This window comes from Giraffa tippelskirchi, chromosome 7 (genome assembly GCF_054371585.1).
Source record: "Giraffa tippelskirchi isolate mGirTip1 chromosome 7, T2T-mGirTip1v1.2.pri, whole genome shotgun sequence".
Lineage (NCBI taxonomy): Eukaryota > Metazoa > Chordata > Mammalia > Artiodactyla > Giraffidae > Giraffa > Giraffa tippelskirchi.
Window position 1 is genome coordinate 11762760 of NC_137281.1, and position 17224 is coordinate 11779983.

The window sequence follows — 17224 nt, forward strand, 5'->3', positions numbered from 1 at the left end:
CTTCGGTTGTGTCATGTTTTCGATTCTATGTATAAGTTATATCATATGGGATTTGTCTTCCTCTTAGTTCACTTACTATGATAAACTCTAATTCCATACGTATTGCTGCAAATTGACATTTTTCATTTTTTATGGCCGAGTAGTATTCCATTGTGTATATATACCACATCTTCTTTATCCATTCATCTGTTCATGGACATTTAGCGATGGGGGAAGGGGGAGCAATTAGAACAACTGAACCTCTTGCAGGTCCCCTCCTGCCCTTGGGGAGTAGCTCTGGCAACATACCACAGGGCAGGTAGGGGGGAAACTTGCTTCTAAGGCCCTGAGGGCCATCCATAAGGGGATGTGAGTAGGCCAGAGCTCCTCAAACATATGGGGATTCCAGCCTTCCTGAGCTTCTGGGCCATCAGCCTGGAAAAAGAGCACCCTAGAAGAAAGAGGAATACAGTCCAGACATTACAGGGTCACCGCCTTCAGATTCTCACCCTGGTTATCTTTCAGGTCATCTACCCCTACACATCCTGTTTCTTCAAATTGAACTGCCAGAGCTAGCTGGCCTGAGACCTTAGTGATTCTTCAGTATGGGAGGTGGAGTGGGGGCCAAATTTCCCAAAAGGTAGGAATTCAGACCTCTGGCCTGGGCTAGAGGAAACCTAGGGGTATCATGGCAGGGAGAGAAGGGGCTCAGGAGATTCCCATTGCCATCTCTTCTGTCCTGGCTCTGAAAGCCTTGATAATGAAGGCAGGAACATCACTGTCCTGGACTTGGTTTACTTTGAAATTCTTCTGGACCAGAGCCTGAGTTGAAAGGAATTTGGAGAAAAATGAGGCTCCATCTGGGTACTTTCCCCACCTCCCAAGCAGTTTCATTCCTGGCTCCTTCCTGTCATTCCTCAGTGACCTCAGAGAGAGGTCCTGCCTGCCATCCAAGCTCAGTCCATGTCCACTGTCCCCCTGCTTTATTTTCTTTACAACTACTGTCACTGGCTGTCTACAGCCACTTGTGTACCTGATCTTTTCTTTTCTTAAAACATTTATTTTTGGCTGCACTTGGCCTTGCCTTATGTGAGCTTTCTCTAGTTGTAGGGAGCAGGGACTACTCTCTATTTGCAGTACGCAGGCTTCTCTTTGTGGTGGCTTCTCTTGGGGCAGAGCACAGGCTTAGTAGTTGTTGTCCTCTGGCCTACTTGCCCCAATGCATGTGGGACATTCTCAGATCAGGAATGCAACGGGTGTCTCCTGCATTGGCAGGCGGATTCTTAACCACTGGATGAGCCACCAGGGAAGTCCTGAACCTGATATTTTATATTCTCAGAAATTAAAATCCAGGAGGGCACAGACTTTTCCTGTTCCTTCTCTATCCCTACAAAGAAGATTAACCTTGGCTTGGCATATTGCAGCCGCTTATTAAATATTCACGATAGGAAACAAAACAAATGCCCCTCCCGGATTTTACTGTTTCTCCCTCCAACTTCCATTTCCTCCCTTATCCTTCAGATTTTCCTTGCTCGCTCAGATTCCCTCTCCATGCTCTTCCTCCGACATTTCTTCCTCCCTCTTCCCTCAAGGGTCCCTCGGTTTTTCTTCCCTTCTTTCTTTCTGCCTTTATCCTTCTCTAACAAAGTAAGTCTAGAACCTTGATTTCCCCTTCCATGCAATTGGTGTTACAGTTTCCCCTTCGCGCTGATCAGAGCTTCACTCTCTCCCTTCGCTCTTCAGGGATTCCTAAGCCTCAGCTCCCCCACCTCCGCCTCCCTCCTGGAATCTGTGCCTCAATGTCCCCGACCTTCCACTTGGAGAAAGACCCACCTCCCACCCAGCGGCCCCAAGATGGCGCCAGAAGCGTCGCTCCGCCGCCTGACGTCATCGCGCCGCCCTCCCTTCTCTTGCCGTCAAGAGGGATCGAGGAGGAGGTGGAAGAGGGACATCCTTCAGAGGGCGTAAGAGGGCGGGCCCTATCAGTCCGGGGCGGGGCAGTGAGAAAACCTCGCTGGAGAATTGGTTGGGTGCTGCGGAGGGAGCCCAACGCCCGACTCTATTGGTCCAGGGCTCGGAGACGTGAGCGTCGATTGGCCGAACGGTAGAGGCCAGACGGACGATGATTGGGCGCACTCGGCCATCCGCGCGGCGGCCAAGGAGGAAGGTGGGAGGGGCGTTGCTGCGGGTGATCGGGGGCCAGAGCAAGGCTCGGAGCAGGCGAGAGGTGACGGCGGGAGCTAGAGAGGGCGCAGCGCTAGGGTGGCCGCGCAAGGGGAGCTGCGGCCCGGGTCCGGGTCCAGCCCCGGGGCGTGCGAGACGGCAGAGGCGGGTACGTGCGAGCGGGCGCGGTAAGGGCCGGCCGGGCTCCCCACCCTGCCCGCGCGGCCTTCTCTCGCCACCTCGCCTGCGCACTGAGAACCGGAGGGGGGGGGCGCGCGCCGGGAGGTGGGGCGGAGCGGTACCAACGGCCCGCGGGGTGGACGGGAGACCGGGCCGGGGCGGCGGGTGGGAAGGGGGCGAGAGCCGTGGGAAGGGCTGAGTGAGGAGGGACTGGGCTCTGGCTGGGCGCTGGCGGGGACTTGGGTGGGAAGGGAGGCATTCGAGTGTCCCCGGGAGGGTCTCTAAGGCTCCAGGGAGTACGCGGCTAAGGGCTTGGAGGTGGGACAACCCAGGACGAAGGCTGGACGGTTAGAGGACAGCTGGGTGCCCGGGGAGGGGTGCCGGCCGTGAGAACAGAGGTGGTTAAGTTGACGTAAAGTGAAAATCTAGTTATGCCTGGAGAGTTAGGCCCATGAGAGGAGTCTTCAGTGTGAAAAGATACCAGGAAATGGATATACCTAGAGGGGAGATTTAGAGCTCAGGGCGAGGTGGAGGTCCCAGTGTGAAGGATGAGGATGAATTACATTAATGTGAAGGGTTAACCAAAGTATGTGGGGAGGGAGGGCGAGCGGGGAGCGTTGGGCACTCTTGGAATGGGTTGAGAGACCTGAGAATGGGTCTTTGTGTAAAGAAGGTTTATGTTATATGAAACTGTGGTCTACGTGTTCATAGAATAACTTGAGAAGTAGTCTTTTTGGAAAGTACCAGGAATTAGGACAAGGTGAAGAGTAGGAATTAGGGGTCCCTGGAGGATTTTAGGGTGGTGAGAGAGATCTGTGTGTCTAGGGTGGGGCACGGGGGTCTGGGTAGCCCCAGGGTTAATAGGCTGATGAGAGGGGCTTGGGTGTTAGGAAGGAGGATCTGGGTGGCTGTCAGGGTTAGGGTGCTGATGTTGGGTTTAGGTATTCTTAATGAGATTTGGCCAGTGGGAGGAGTATGTGGGAAAGGAATCTAAGCTATTATGAGGGGTAGTCTGGATATTCTTGGATTGGATAGAGTATGTGTGGGATCTTTTTGCGGAAAAGATGAATTTGGGTATCAAGAGGGGATCTGAGCATCCCTGGAGTGGGTTAGGGTGGGGCTGGGTCTTATTGTGGATAAGAGGGGCTTAGATTGATAGGAAGAAGGGTGTCTGGGCGTCCCTAGAATGGGTTAGGGTGGGAGGAAGGGGATCTTTCTGCAAGGAAGAAAAGGTTAGGTTAGTAATGGGGGGGGGGTCTGTTCTGGAATGGATTAGGGTGAGGGTGGAAAGGAGAGAGGACTGGGCACTTTTGTAAAGAAGGATCTGGGCATCCCAAGAATAAGTTAGAGTGGGAAGGGTCTTTTTTGTGAAGAAGAATATGTGGAGAGAGGTTCTGGGAATCCCTCAGTTGTCTAGGGTGGTTGTCTATGAACAAGACAGGCTTAAGTCAGTATGAAGAGGGGGCTGGGTACCCCAGAGGGACCTAGAATTGTAGATGAGGTCTCAGTGCACAGAAGAGGTAGATGATTAATGTGAAGGGTGTCTGGGTGCTCTGGAGACATGAGTAAGGGTGGTGGGAGGGGTCTAGGTGTGAAGAAAGTTCTGGGTGTCTTTTGTGAAGAGGAGTCTAGAAGTTCTGCGTAGGCTATTAGGGTTGTGGGAGAGGGCCTTAATGTGTAGAGGGAGTTAAGTAATTTGAAGAGTGGGACCTGGGAATTGTGGGAAAGTGGTTAATGGCAAGGTCTGGGTGTGGAGATGGATTAGGCCAATGTGAGAAAAGTTTACTGATGTGAGGAACCTGGGCACTAAAGGGAGAAGGTTAGTGCGTGATGGGCTATGTGCAGAGGAGGGGGTTTGAACCATGAAAAGGTGCTGAAAGTGGCCGGGCATTGGGACAGTTTGAGTGGTTGGGGTGTAAAGAGAGATAGAGAACCTGGGGGTGGAAGCAGAGGAGGAGCGAGCTGTGAGAAGTGGGTGGTCCAGGCCCGTGTGAGGACTCTCCTGGGCACCTGGGGTAAGGATGGGGTAGTGTGTTGGTAAGGAGTCAGTAGAGGAAGTATTGACTGAAGAGGTTCCTGTGTGGTAGGCTGGGGCCTTGGGCCAGCTGTGGGGCAGGAGAATGAGAGATTCGACAGGTTGCGAGGATCTGGTGGTGGGAATTTAATGCGAGTTGATTCAGAGGTGAGATTTAGGTGGATAGACTGGGAAGGGACTGTGGGAAAGGTTTTGTGCTTGGTGTTCTTGTGTGTTCAGGAGAGGAACGGTTGTTAGGGAGTGGGGTGGGGGTAGAAATATGGAAGCAAAAAGTTAGAGGGGGAAATTGATCTAGGGTTTTGGTAGAGGAATGATAAAAGGAAAGAATTGTCCCGGGGAAGGACTGAAGAAGCAGTGACTTAGATATGATTTGTCCCCACATCTGCCAGCCCAGGTGTTGCCACCGTCATGACTGAGGAGTCAGAGGAAACGGTCCTGTACATTGAGCACCGCTATGTCTGCTCTGAGTGCAACCAGCTCTATGGATCCCTGGAGGAGGTGCTCATGCATCAGAACTCCCACGTGCCCCAGCAGCACTTTGAGCTGGTGGGTGTGGCTGACCCCGGAGTCACTGTGGCCACAGAGGCAGCTTCTGGCACGGGCCTCTATCAGACCCTCGTCCAGGAGAGCCAGTACCAGTGCTTGGAGTGTGGGCAGCTGCTCATGTCACCCAGCCAGCTCCTGGAGCACCAGGAGTTGCACCTGAAGATGATGGCGCCCCAGGAGGCAGTGCCAGCTGAGCCACCACCCAAGGCGCCTGCCCTAAGCTCCAGTACCATCCACTACGAATGTGTGGATTGCAAGGCTCTCTTTGCCAGCCAGGAGCTCTGGCTGAACCACCGGCAGACGCACCTCCGGGCCACTCCCACCAAGCCTCCGACTCCAGTTGTCTTGGGGTCCCCAGTTGTCGTGGGGTCCCCCATGGGCCAGACCCGTGTGGCTGTAGAGCACTCGTACCGCAAGGCAGAAGAGGGTGGGGAAGGGGCAGCTGTCCCGTCTGCCGCTGCCACCACCACTGAGGTGGTGACCGAGGTGGAGCTGCTTCTCTACAAGTGTTCGGAGTGCTCGCAGCTCTTCCAGCTGCCGGCCGACTTCCTGGAGCATCAAGCCACCCACTTCCCTGCTCCCGCCCCAGAGTCTGAGGAGCCCGCCTTGCAGCAGGAGACTCTGACCCCAGTGCCAGCGGAGGTGCCTGTGTCTCAGCCTGAGCCCGTACCGTCCTCTGACCACAGTTATGAGCTGCGCAACGGGGAAGCCCTCGGGCGCGATCGCCGGGGGCGCAGGGCGCGGAGGAACAACAGTGGCGAGCCAGGCGGGATAGCCACCCAGGAGCTCTTTTGCTCAGCCTGTGACCAGCTCTTTCTCTCACCTCACCAGCTGCAGCAGCACCTGCGGAGTCACCGGGAGGGTGTCTTCAAGTGCCCCCTGTGCAGTCGTGTCTTCCCCAGCCCTTCCAGTCTGGACCAGCACCTTGGAGACCACAGCAGTGAGTCTCATTTCCTGTGCGTGGACTGTGGCCTGGCCTTTGGCACGGAGGCCCTCCTCCTGGCCCACCGGCGAGCCCACACCCCCAATCCTCTGCATTCGTGTCCTTGTGGAAAGACATTTGTCAACCTCACCAAATTCCTTTATCACCGGCGTACCCATGGGGCTGGGGGTGTCCCTCTGCCCACAACACCAGTCCCCCCAGAGGAGCCCGTCCTTGGCTTCCCTGAGCCAGCCCCAGCAGAGACTGGAGAGCCGGAGGCCCCGGAGCCCCCTGCTGCTGAGGAGAGCTCAGCCGAGCCCGCCGCCCCAGGCACCTACCGCTGCCTCCTGTGCAGTCGCGAGTTTGGCAAGGCGCTGCAGCTGACCCGGCACCAGCGTTTTGTGCACCGGCTGGAACGGCGCCATAAATGTAGCATCTGCGGCAAGATGTTCAAGAAGAAGTCTCACGTGCGGAACCACCTGCGCACACACACGGGCGAGCGGCCCTTCCCCTGCCCGGACTGCTCCAAGCCCTTCAACTCGCCCGCCAACCTGGCCCGCCACCGCCTCACACACACAGGGGAGCGGCCCTACCGCTGTGGGGACTGCGGCAAGGCTTTCACCCAGAGCTCCACGCTGAGACAGCACCGCCTGGTGCACGCCCAGCACTTCCCGTACCGCTGCCAGGAGTGCGGAGTGCGCTTTCACCGGCCCTACCGCCTGCTCATGCACCGCTACCACCACACGGGCGAGTACCCCTACAAGTGTCGAGAGTGCCCCCGCTCCTTCCTGCTGCGCCGGCTGCTGGAGGTGCACCAGCTGGTGGCCCATGCCGGGCGCCAGCCCCACCGCTGCTCGTCCTGTGGCGCCGCCTTCCCCTCCTCGCTGCGGCTGCGGGAGCACCGCTGTGCAGCTGCGGCTGCCCAGGCCCCACGGCGCTTCGAGTGCGGCACGTGCGGCAAGAAAGTGGGCTCGGCGGCTCGGCTGCAGGCGCACGAGGCCGCCCACGCGGCTGCTGGGCCGGGGGAAGTCCTGGCTAAGGAGCCCCCAGCCCCTCGGGCCCCGCGGGCTGCGCGCACACCCGTTGCCTCCCCGACGACCCTTGGGAGCGCGGCCCCCGCTGCCCCTGCAGCCCCCACCCGCCGCCGCGGCCTGGAGTGCAGCGAGTGCAAGAAGCTGTTCAGCACAGAGACGTCGCTGCAGGTGCACCGGCGCATCCACACCGGCGAGCGGCCATACCCGTGCCCGGACTGTGGCAAGGCCTTCCGTCAGAGTACCCACCTGAAGGACCACCGCCGCCTGCACACCGGTGAGCGGCCATTCGCCTGTGAAGTGTGTGGCAAGGCCTTTGCCATCTCCATGCGCTTGGCAGAACATCGCCGCATTCACACGGGCGAACGGCCCTACTCGTGCCCCGACTGTGGCAAGAGCTACCGCTCCTTCTCCAACCTGTGGAAACACCGCAAAACCCACCAGCAGCAGCACCAGGCAGCTGTGCGGCAGCAACTGGCAGAGGCCGAAGCCGCCGTCGGCCTGGCTGTGATGGAGACTGCAGTGGAGGCTCTGCCCCTGGTGGAGGCCATTGAGATCTACCCTCTGGCTGAGGCCGAGGGGGTCCAGATCAGTGGCTGACCGCACCTCGTTTCCCTCTTCAGCACCGCCAGGCCCGGTTGCTGAAGAACCTCCACCATCCCCTTAGGTCTCTGTACATACTGTGCCCCTTTTCCACTCCTCCCAACTGCCATGTATGTTCTGTAACTGGATTTATTGTCTTCTGAGGGGGGTGCTCTAGGGTCCTTGACGTGAATAAAGGTGGGCCCCCCCACACCTGTTAGCACTGGTGGCCCCACGGTAAAACAGTCAATAAAGACTGAGTTGGACATTTATGTGCTTTTTAACCATGTGGGATGGTGGAACTTGGAAACAGCCCAGGTTCTTGGGTCTGACTTGTCATGGCTGCATCCCCAGTGCCTAGAGCAGAGCCTGGCAAGCAGTGGAGCTGAGTAAATGGGAACCCAGAACCTAAGAGGAGGACTTGGAGTCCATGGGCTTGGAGCAGGGACTTGCCTCTGGTCATAGGTAGGGGCACTGTGGTTCTCTGACCACTAGAGGTCCCCACAGCCCCATGGAAAAACCTGAAGCTGTTTCTGCTGGGGGGCAGGAACATTTAGGAAAGTCTTCAGGTTTGTTCTTACCATCCTGTCACCCCTACTCTGGCCTGATGTGAGCGGTATCCTCCAAGGCCATCTGGTTTTCTCACCATGGACCCCTGAGGGCAAATGCATGTCTCGGAAAGGTATGAACTCAGGGGCAGTAGAGGAGGTAGCTTCTGGGAAAACATCCAGCTGTGGGGCTGGAGAAGATTAACAGTTTTTGGGGGTATGAACGTGCTCTGACACCCACCTGGAGTTAGCCAACAGTTGCTTGTTGTGCGAGGAGAGGTGGTTGGGGTGGCTGGCCGATGTTTGAATGCCTAATTTGTCTCAAGTGTTTTCTTACAGTTTTTGGAATCGTAACCCTGGTCCCGCGAAGAGAACATTTTGTAGGAAAGGAATCTGAAGTCAAAAGCAATGAGGAGACTTACCCAAGGTCATTCAACCCACACAGGGCAGAGCTTGAATTTCAGCAGAGTTTCATTTGACTTAATCACCTCTGTGCTTTCCTCTACATTCTGCTGCCTTCTATATCCTTGAGGGGGAGGGCGGTGGAGAAAAGAGATGGTGAGTGTGTGAATGGAAGTGCCTGGCTTCTATGCTAGTCTTTGTCTCTAAGAGCCACACCAAGAAAACTAACAGCCCCACCCCCAGGGTTACTCCAGTCTTTTTGTTAGGATTCTTATTGGAACCCTAGTGAATGAGAGGTAAAGGGAAGCTCTTTGCATTGAGACCAGTGGAAAGGGAGGCCTAAGAGCTGCCCCCTCAGCCTCTCCATTGCTCTTGATTGACTCCCTTCAGCAATCCTGTAGCCCTCTGTGGGCACTGGGGCTTAGGCTTAAGCTTCATTTTTTAAAAAGGTAAAGCTCTCAGCCCTTTAATATCTTGAAAGCTCCTAACGAAGAACAGCATTTATCTGTTAAGCTGTTGTTTTCGACCAGAGCGTGTTGATCGTGGGCTCCATCTTTTAGTAACCTCAACCTACAGAAAGGACTCGAGCCATCTTAGCCCAGCATGCCAGAGCCCCTTAATCCACAAGTAAAGAGTCATTCTCAAACTGCTTGCTTTCAAGAAGAGCTGTAACACTGAGAAAGGCATGTCAAATAAATACTTAGAACAATTAGAGGAGTGCTCTTTGCAAAACCAGATAAAAATCAGGCTGAATCAAGGGACAGGAATGGAGGGAAAAACCCTGAGGGTTCTGGTTGACTCCACAATAAAGATGCTTTCGGCAGAGAAGCAAGCTCTGTGACAGTGCAGAGGGCAGGGATCACCCTTCCTCTATTGTGGTTCCTTCCTAGAGCCTCTAGTGAAAACTTTTTTAAGACTCCTTTCTTGAGAATAGTTTATGTACACAAACGTGTTTATGAACAAGAGTCATTGTTCACCCCACTGAAACTTCCAGAGTCTTCAGTTGGACCATGGTCCTAAAGAAGAGGGCACTGATCAAACCCTTGTTGGATGCTGGAGTTTCAGCTGGACAGGCAAAGGCTCTTGAACTTTGGGAATTTCCCCAGAGGTTTGGATCCAGCAGCTTGTCTCAATGAGACCTAGGAATCTGCATTTTGAACACAGCAGTTTTGGTGGTGGTGACTTAAAGACCCCACAAAGAACCTTGCATTGCTAGATTTTTTAGTTGGATGTAGAAGCTGCTTAAGCAGAGCACTCAAGGGAATAGAATGGTGGTTCTCTAGTGACATCATGTTCTTCAAGATGTGTGGGGCCCAAGTATGACCATACAGGGGAGGCTGCTTGGAACAGTTGAGCACATTTACGGGGCCACAAGTGGATGCTGCCAAGTTCAGCTCTGGAGTGCTTCTGGCATGTGCCATCCGTGATTGTCACAGACTGACCTGGGAGACAGAGTCCTTTTGGGTCTTTATGGTTCTGACTGCATCCCCCTACAGGCAGAGGACTGGAACAAAAGACCTGGCTTCTAGCCCAACTTGCCACTCTCCCATCCCTACTGACTTGGCTTGAGAGTTGGAGAAGCACTTTTCTGTCTTGCCAAAAGAGTGCAGTGCTGATAACTTTTTTTATTTTTTGGCTGTACCAGGTTGTCTGCGGGATTCTAGTTCTCTTAGCAAGGATGGGACCTGTGCCTCCCTGCAGTGGAAGCGCAGAGCATAGAGTCCTAACCACTGGACCATCAGGGAATTCCCAAAGTGCTAATACTTTTTCTCTTTCAAAATGATCAAACCCTCTCCTCCTTGTTTCCTTTCTCCTGTTCCCCTGTCCCTCGCTATTGAATTTGCAGAATCCCAGCACCTCTGTGTCAGGCATACATCAGAGGGTAGAGTGATGACAGGAAGACCTGACGACAGTGAGATGACCCATTGATGATTTTCAGCAGTGAGATCTTGGGGATCAGCCCATGGTCTGGTGTGTGAAACAGTCGTTCCTGCTGAATGGCAAGCATGAAAATTTGAGTGAGAGCACTAATGTCATTCTGAAAAAGAAGTCAGGTGTGTATCTTGTATCACCAGACAACTTCAAAGTCAAACTCTTTTTAAATGGTCTCAAGTCCTCTGTGGATGGAACTGCTCTCTGGCTTCCTGATTTTCTCATAGTACTCATTTATCAAAGTGTCTCCTGGAGATCATCTTGAATCCTTACAATCTCACAGGCTACATACTGTCCGTGTTACAGATGCCGACATTGAAGCTCACATACTGAAGGTCACATATCTATAAAATGGCATGAGATTTATTTGTTTTGTGTCACACAGGCATGTGGGACCTTAGTTCCCCGATGAGGGATCGAACCCAAGCACTCCGCAGTGGAAACATGGAGTCTTAACCACTGGATTGCAAGGGAGGTCCCCAGAAGTGAGATTTAAGTTCAGGAATTTGAATTCATTCTAAGATCCCAGACTTGTTTTTTTAATTGGTGAAAAAAATTGCTCAGGCCTTACTTCTGAACATTCAACAGAAGTAAAGCCTTCCCCTCCCAGGCACACACATGCCCACCCCACACCCTGACTTCTCCACCACCTTTCCCAAGATAGGAGACCAAGGAGAGCAGGCAGTGTTTCTCTCTGTACAGTTTTTCATTTTTTATTTTTTGATGTTGTTCAGATGAATGACACACTCAAGTTACAAAAATGGGGCCTTAAAAGAAGCACATTGTACAATGAACAAGCAGATTGGAGTTAAGAACACTGAAACGCTAACCCGCTACCACGAGAAGAGACAGGGAGGGGGGTCCAGGGTGGAAGGGGAGGGGCTACCAACACAGGGGACAAACAGAACTGAAAGGGGGGCTAACTTGGTGAGACTAGAGGAGAGGCGCGTCTCCTCCAGGGCCTGCTCTATGTCTGGATAAGACTCCTCGTCTCCCTTGCTCACTACTCACCACCTCTTCCCCTCCCCATTCGAACCTGGTCTTTCAAAGGGGAGAGACACCTGCCCCAGAAAGCGCTGAACCAGTTTCATCTTCACAAGGTGGGACGGTCACCTTGCCCTAGTGAAGCCTTGGATTTGGGAAGGTGAAGGTGGCAGCAGTGGCATGAGAAGCCAGAAAGGAGCCGGCAGGGAGGAACTGACCAAAGATCAGGCCCCTGCGTTTCAATCCAGACCCCTCGCCCCTTCCCCACCCTACCATGATCCAAAGGGCCTCTCCACAAGTTGCCGAGAGAGGCTCCCAGTCACCCTGCAATCATATAAATAAATAAATACTGAGCCCCTGGGCTTGGGGGGACAGGTTGGGAGAGGGACAGCAGGGACAGAGGAAAGGAGAGGAAGGGGAGGCAGAGGGGAGGGGTCACAGACATAGTAAATAGTTGTCTCCGTCCCAGCAACGCTTCTCTGGATTTTTCTCTCCTTTTTGTGTTTAACAAGGAGCTAACATCTCAAGGACAAATACTTAAAAATATACATTATTTTTTCTTTCTTTTGTTCCCCTTTCTCATCGTCATCTTGCTTTGGAGACTGCTGAGGTCAAAGTTCAAACCGCGTGAAGGAACGGCGGCTTGGAGTTTTTGTTTTTTTTTTTTAATTTTTATTTTTTAATTTTTTTCACTTTTTTTTCCAACGTATAAAAAGGTAGCGGAGTTGTCTGTGGGTTTTTTTTTTTTTAATGGTTAAATCTTTGGTTTGTTTCTTTTTTCTCTTGGAGGCCTTTATCTCTCGCACTTGCCTTTCCCACTCAGAGGCCAGTGGGGGCCCGCGTGTCTCAGGCTTGCTCAGTCCGTCTCACTCTCTCTCTCACTCAATTCTCCCTACCCTGGGCTAAAGGGAGAGAGGCACCCTGGGATTTGGGTAGGGGAGGAGATCTAGCCAGGTCAAGAGGTCCCCTCACCACATGGCTAGTCTCTTACCCCATCTTCCCAGAGTGCAGGGCTTGGAGACCCTCTCTAGGCCTTCCCCAGGGAGGAGACATGCGGGAAACTCAGAGCCTTACCCCTCCTCCTGGTCGTAGCCCCAGTTCATACAGAGCCTTGGGTTCTTCATCGCCACCAACCCCACTTAGCCTCCCCCAGTCCTTCCTCCCACTTCCAGCCCCCACCCTCCCAGAAGAGACCAGAGAGAGGTGTTTTAGTTACTGGCATTTTTTTTTTTTTTTTGGCACAATCAAAAGGTCGACCGTTAGGTAGACCCAGTCTCTGTCCCTCCCTTGAGTAGGAGGTCAGGGTTGGGGAGGAGAAATTCAGAGGGCTCCCACTTTCTCCAGTCCACTCATCCTTCTTCCTAGCTCAGGCCCCTGGCCTCCCACCTGACTTCTCACCTAGCCCAGAACCTGGCCTGGGGTCTCCTTCCCCAACCCCACATAAAGTTCCCCAGCCCCCCAACTCTCTCGCTTGCACACAGACACACGGACACAGGCTCTGTACAGACCACAAAATAAAAACGATGAGATAGTTTTGTTTCCCGGAGTCGAGACGGGGGAGGCTGGAGTGGAAGGGGCAGAGGGAGGTGGGGGGCACGAATTCCCCCACCACCTTCCTAACCCTGGCTCCCTCAGCCCCCCAGCCCCTTGCCCTGGCTGGCCCCCAGCCAACGATATTTGGTTTCCATTTTTTAACATTAAAGTTCTATGAGGTATTTGGTGCCTTATCTCGAGTCCTCGGGGGAGGGGGGCCCAGGGGGGAGACCTAGGGCGCACTTGCCCCTCCCTCCCTCCCACCCCCTTCCCAATATTTGGTTTCACAGCTGTAGTTAAAGCTTGGGATTTGGTTATTTTTTCCCCCTCCCAGGAATTTTCTTTTTCTCTTGTTTTTTCTTTTCCCAGATAATGGGGGTTGGATGGGGAGGGTCCCCACCACCCTCGCTGCACGGGGGTCCCTCCACCAATGTCAGGGCGTCGGCCCATTCCTGCCCCCTGCTTCCTCCTCTCCTCTCTGCCAGCTTCCTACTAGGGTGGAGGAGCAGTCCGGGAGGCAGGACTTGATGGGGAGGAAGCAGGATGAAGTGGGTGGTGGTGAGTCCTGGATTTTCTTTCCTTTTTTTTCCTTTTTTCCTTTTTTTTTTCTTTTTTTCCTTTTTTTTCTTTTTTTTTCTATTTTTTGGTCTAGAATCATAGTTTTTTGAGTCATCTCCACCATGCCTTCCATGCTGCCTGTCTTCTTGGAGGGGTTTTTGGTTGCAATTCCTTTCACTTGACTCTGCTCAAACGTCCTTCCTATCCGTTCAGGAGCCCTTGGCCCCGTCTCCACCCTTGGGCTAGGGCCCAGGCCTGCTAGCCAGTCCCTTCTCTTCAGGAAATAAAAATGGACAAACTCAGAGGTAGGCTAAGGGCGGGGAGTCAGTTCAGCGGAGATGCTTACATTCTGGCGAGGATGGGTCAACGGCATGACAGGCCCCATCGGTGCCAGGGTGGGAGGGGCAACCGCTCCACCACTTCCCAGACAAGGCACCCCGAGACCCCTGAAACAGCCGAGTCTCTGCTGCCTACGTGGCCCAGCCCAAAAACTTCATTTCCCAGGTGGGAGAAGGGAGACAAGAAAGAAAGTGAGAACGCTGAGGCCTCGGGGCCTAGGGTGGCATCCGAGGCTCCGTCTGCCTCTCCTGGGAGTGTCCGGCAGCCCCGCCAGTCTCCTGGGGCTCTCCCCTCCCTCTGCCTGCCCAGCCAGGGGCCACTCTGATTTCAATGGCTCGCGTCCTTCACAGCAACACTTTGGTTTGAGGAGAGACAGAAACAAGGAGATGGAAAGAGGTGAGAGAGGAGGGGAGGAAGAAGGAGGGACAAATGAGAGAAAGGAGGAGATGGGGGAGAGGACAGACTGAAGAGAACAGAACTCAAAAGGAGGAATCAAACCACCCGAAAGTTTGTTTTCCTTCGTCCATTCTTTTTTGCTTTCTCATTTTTTTCCTGTTTTGTTTTTTTAAAGCTTTTTCAGTTGATTGGGGGGGGCGGGGAGCTTGGGGCTCTTCACCCCCGTCCCTGACACCCTCTCTCAGCCCTGCCCACCCGCTTCCATCCGCCCTGGCTGAGGGACAGGCCTGGCCCCAGTCGCCCCCCTCCAGCTTTCCCGAAGACGACGTCCATGAGGTATTTGTGAAGAGAAAGAAGCATCCATCCTTCCATCCGCCTCGGGGACCAAAGGCCTGGACCACTGGTGCAGGGGCCTGGCTCCACCTCGCGGCTCCTTCTTATTCGTTGAAGAGTCCTCGTCTTCTTTCCCTTAAATATATATATATCTATAAATTCTTTCTTTTTTCCTAGTTTTAATTTATTGTTTGTTTGGTTTTTTTGTTTTTTTTTTTTGGTTCAAAACTTTGTTGGCCTCCCCAGTAGCAGGAGGGCAACGTGGCTCCCAGCAGCGTCTCTCCTCTGTCCGTCAAGATGCGTCCGGGGCTGGACAAACGGGGGGTCCAGCCAAGACTCGAGGGAGGTCTCGTGGGAGTGGTGGTCACCACAGCGCCCACTAGGATGGGGACCACGGGCCATGGCACTGTCCCTGCCACACGGACCCTGATGGGGACGCCATCTGGAGGAACCCCACCACTGGGGTGCGTGCGTGTGTGCATGTGGGGTGGAGGGGACGGGAAGAGGCATCTGCCAGTATCGGACGGGCACAGGGGGGGAAGAGCGAGGTGAGTTCTCTTTTTGGTTTCTGGTCAAAAATGTAAAAGAACGTGAAGGATCCCACGGATAGGCACTGGAATATGAAATTTTTTTTTTTTAAGGGAAACTGACAGACGAGGATGGAAAAGAAGACAACTTGAACGCCCTCACCTTTTCCTCTCTTGCTGGAAACTTTCTCCTTCCCTTGGACCAGGGATAGTGGGAGGTTCCAGGGCAGAGGAGGGTGACAGGTGGGTGGGGGAGTAGAGTGGGGGGAACATGTGAGAGCTAGAGCTTGGCAAAATGGCCTAGCCCACCCTTCAAAGGGAAAGGGCGGGGGAGGTACAAGGGCTGAAAAGTCATCCCAGGCCTTGCCTTGAACTCTCCCCTGGGTGGGGGAGGGAGGAGGTTAAAGCGAGACCCCCTGCCCTGGAGGGGAGAGCTAGGGGCCAGGAGAGACCGGGGGACACATAACAGGGACACATTCTGTTGAGCACAACGCTAAAAATTCTGTACATCCTTTGGATGAAGCTACTGAATATTTGGTGTAAGGTTGTTCAGGCCCTTTCTCTTTCACCTTCTGGAAAAGAATATTTGGTGGGTGGTTCTGAGCCCACCTCCTCCACCGCAGGCTGTGCCCTGTCTTGGCTGGCCCAGGGCAGGGGGTACAGGCTGGGAGGCTGGCACATTCTCTTTTTCCTTCTCTGGCCACCCCCCAGGGGGGAGCCCTGGCCCCACAGCCAGGGGTCGTGTAAGGTCCGCCCTGCTAAGGCTGCTCCGCCCCTGGCTGGGCTCTTATTTGGTGTCGTAGCAGTGAGGGTGAGCACATTGAGGTCTGGCTCCAGACTGGTATTTGGTTTGTTCGGTTTGGTGAGGAATTTTTTGTTTGTTTTTTGGTTTTTGTTTTTAATGTTTGTTTGTTTTTCACCTCTGGTTCCTCTGGGGCAGCTGGTTTCTTTGTGATTATTTTTGGTTTCCTTTTTTCTGTTGGTTGATTTCTTTCTTTTTCTTTTTGGTTTGTTGGTTGGTTTTTTGCTTTTTATTTTTTGGTCTTTCCTCCCTTGTCACTCCTGCTCCGAGGACCCTCAGCGCCCCCACCGCCGGCCTCCTCGCCCGCTTCCCAGGCGGGGGATGGAGCTGGGGGGGGGTCAGAGGAGTCGGAGGGGAGGCACGTCGGGCCCTCACTCGGGCTTGGACCCTACCTCGGGTCCCCCTGGGCCTCCAGGGGTCTGTGCTGCCGTCTCACTGCAGGTAGAAGAGGACGAGGAGGAGGACGAGGAGGAGGACGAGGAGAGGCCAGGAGACTTGCTGGAGATGGAGGCTGCCACGGCCGCAGCGGCTGCCGAGACCAGGCCCACGCCAGGCGGGGCGCTGAGCAGGGGCAGCCCAGCGTGGTTCAAGAAGAGTGGTGAGGTCACCAGGCCTGGGCTCCCTGGGGCTGCGCCAGCTGCCCCCAGCACCAGGTTCCCGCTGCTGTCAAGGCTGGTAAGGGGCAGGGTTCCACCAGAGGCCAGGGCTGGGAGGGAGAGAGAGAGAGGCTGGGCTGGGCGTGCCTTCCAGCATCCCGCCCGCAGTGCCCTCTGTCCTCCCATCCGACCCACGGGCCCCATCAGCACCCCTCACACCGTCCCCAGAGGTGAGATGGGTATGAAGAGATGAGCGATGCAGTGAGCGAGGGCAGGATGGCATGGCTGGAGCAGCAATGGGGGGGCTCCAGGCCCCGGGGGACGGGGCTGGTGACAATGGGAGTGACCTAAGGCAGCACGCACCTTGGATAGTGGCCAAAGGGTTGTTGCTCATGAGGGCTGGACTCAGCCCGGAGCTCAACCCCACCATTGTGCTTCTGCAAGAGGCAAAGCAGAGGCATTAGCGGGGCAGAGACCCTCCCGCAGGATCAGGGGCGCAGCTCCCCATGCTGGAAGCAGCAGCGACCCCACTTCTCCCCACAGCCTCCTACCTGCCGCTGCCCACTTACCCCGTACTGGGGCTCAGGCCCGACAAGCCGATAGCCGAGTGGCTGCCTTGAGGGCTGGGATTTGTGCTGTTGGTGGTGGCCGGGGGTGGGGGGGTGACAGAGGGGATGGAATTGAGGGGGGGCGGGGCCCCGCCCCCGGCCCCACCCCCTCCAGCTGTCCGGCTGGGGTGGAGTGTCCCCACAGCTGAGGATAAGGTAGTAACTGCCAGAGAGAGACAAAGAGATGGAGACTTCAGCTTCCACTCGTCCTCCACTGAGGTCGACGCC

General features: G+C 54.7%; 2 protein-coding genes across 45 annotated transcripts in view; one reads left to right on the forward strand and one right to left on the reverse strand.

The window, feature by feature from the left end:
• Nucleotides 1-2165: 2165 nt before the first annotated feature.
• On the forward strand, nt 2166-7710 carry ZNF574 (zinc finger protein 574). 15 transcript variants are annotated; one of them, XM_081516096.1, is made up of 3 exons: nt 2460-2521; nt 4410-4504; nt 4747-7710. In XM_081516096.1, exon 3 carries the CDS (start codon nt 4766-4768, stop codon nt 7454-7456), a length of 2691 nt encoding a protein of 896 aa, XP_081372222.1. In that variant the 5' UTR covers nt 2460-2521; nt 4410-4504; nt 4747-4765; the 3' UTR covers nt 7457-7710. The 15 variants fall into 15 exon arrangements, with proteins under 15 accessions (XP_081372216.1, XP_081372217.1, XP_081372219.1 ...); XM_081516099.1 differs by having other exon boundaries at nt 2465-2521; nt 4752-7710; XM_081516094.1 differs by lacking the exon at nt 2460-2521 and adding an exon at nt 3903-4141.
• Nucleotides 7711-14242: 6532 nt separating this feature from the next.
• The window catches only part of POU2F2 (POU class 2 homeobox 2), a 102805-nt gene continuing 99823 nt past the window's right edge, over nt 14243-17224 (reverse strand). For 15 of the 30 annotated variants that reach the window (XM_081516109.1, XM_081516111.1, XM_081516112.1 and 12 more), the window contains 3 exons: nt 16958-17159; nt 16752-16825; nt 15949-16498 (listed from right to left, as the gene is read on the reverse strand). In XM_081516109.1, the coding sequence (XP_081372235.1) occupies nt 16164-16498; nt 16752-16825; nt 16958-17159 (611 nt within the window). In that variant the 3' untranslated portion in view covers nt 15949-16163. Of the gene's footprint in view, nt 14599-15948; nt 16499-16751; nt 16826-16957; nt 17160-17224 lie in introns of those variants that run through there. The other 15 variants (XM_081516126.1, XM_081516121.1, XM_081516128.1 and 12 more) reach the window with 4 other exon arrangements.

Coding starts and splice junctions, on each gene's coding strand:
- ZNF574 (XM_081516090.1), top strand. CDS start 4,766: ATGACTGAGGAGTCAGAGGAAACGGTCCTGTACATTGAGCACCGCTAT.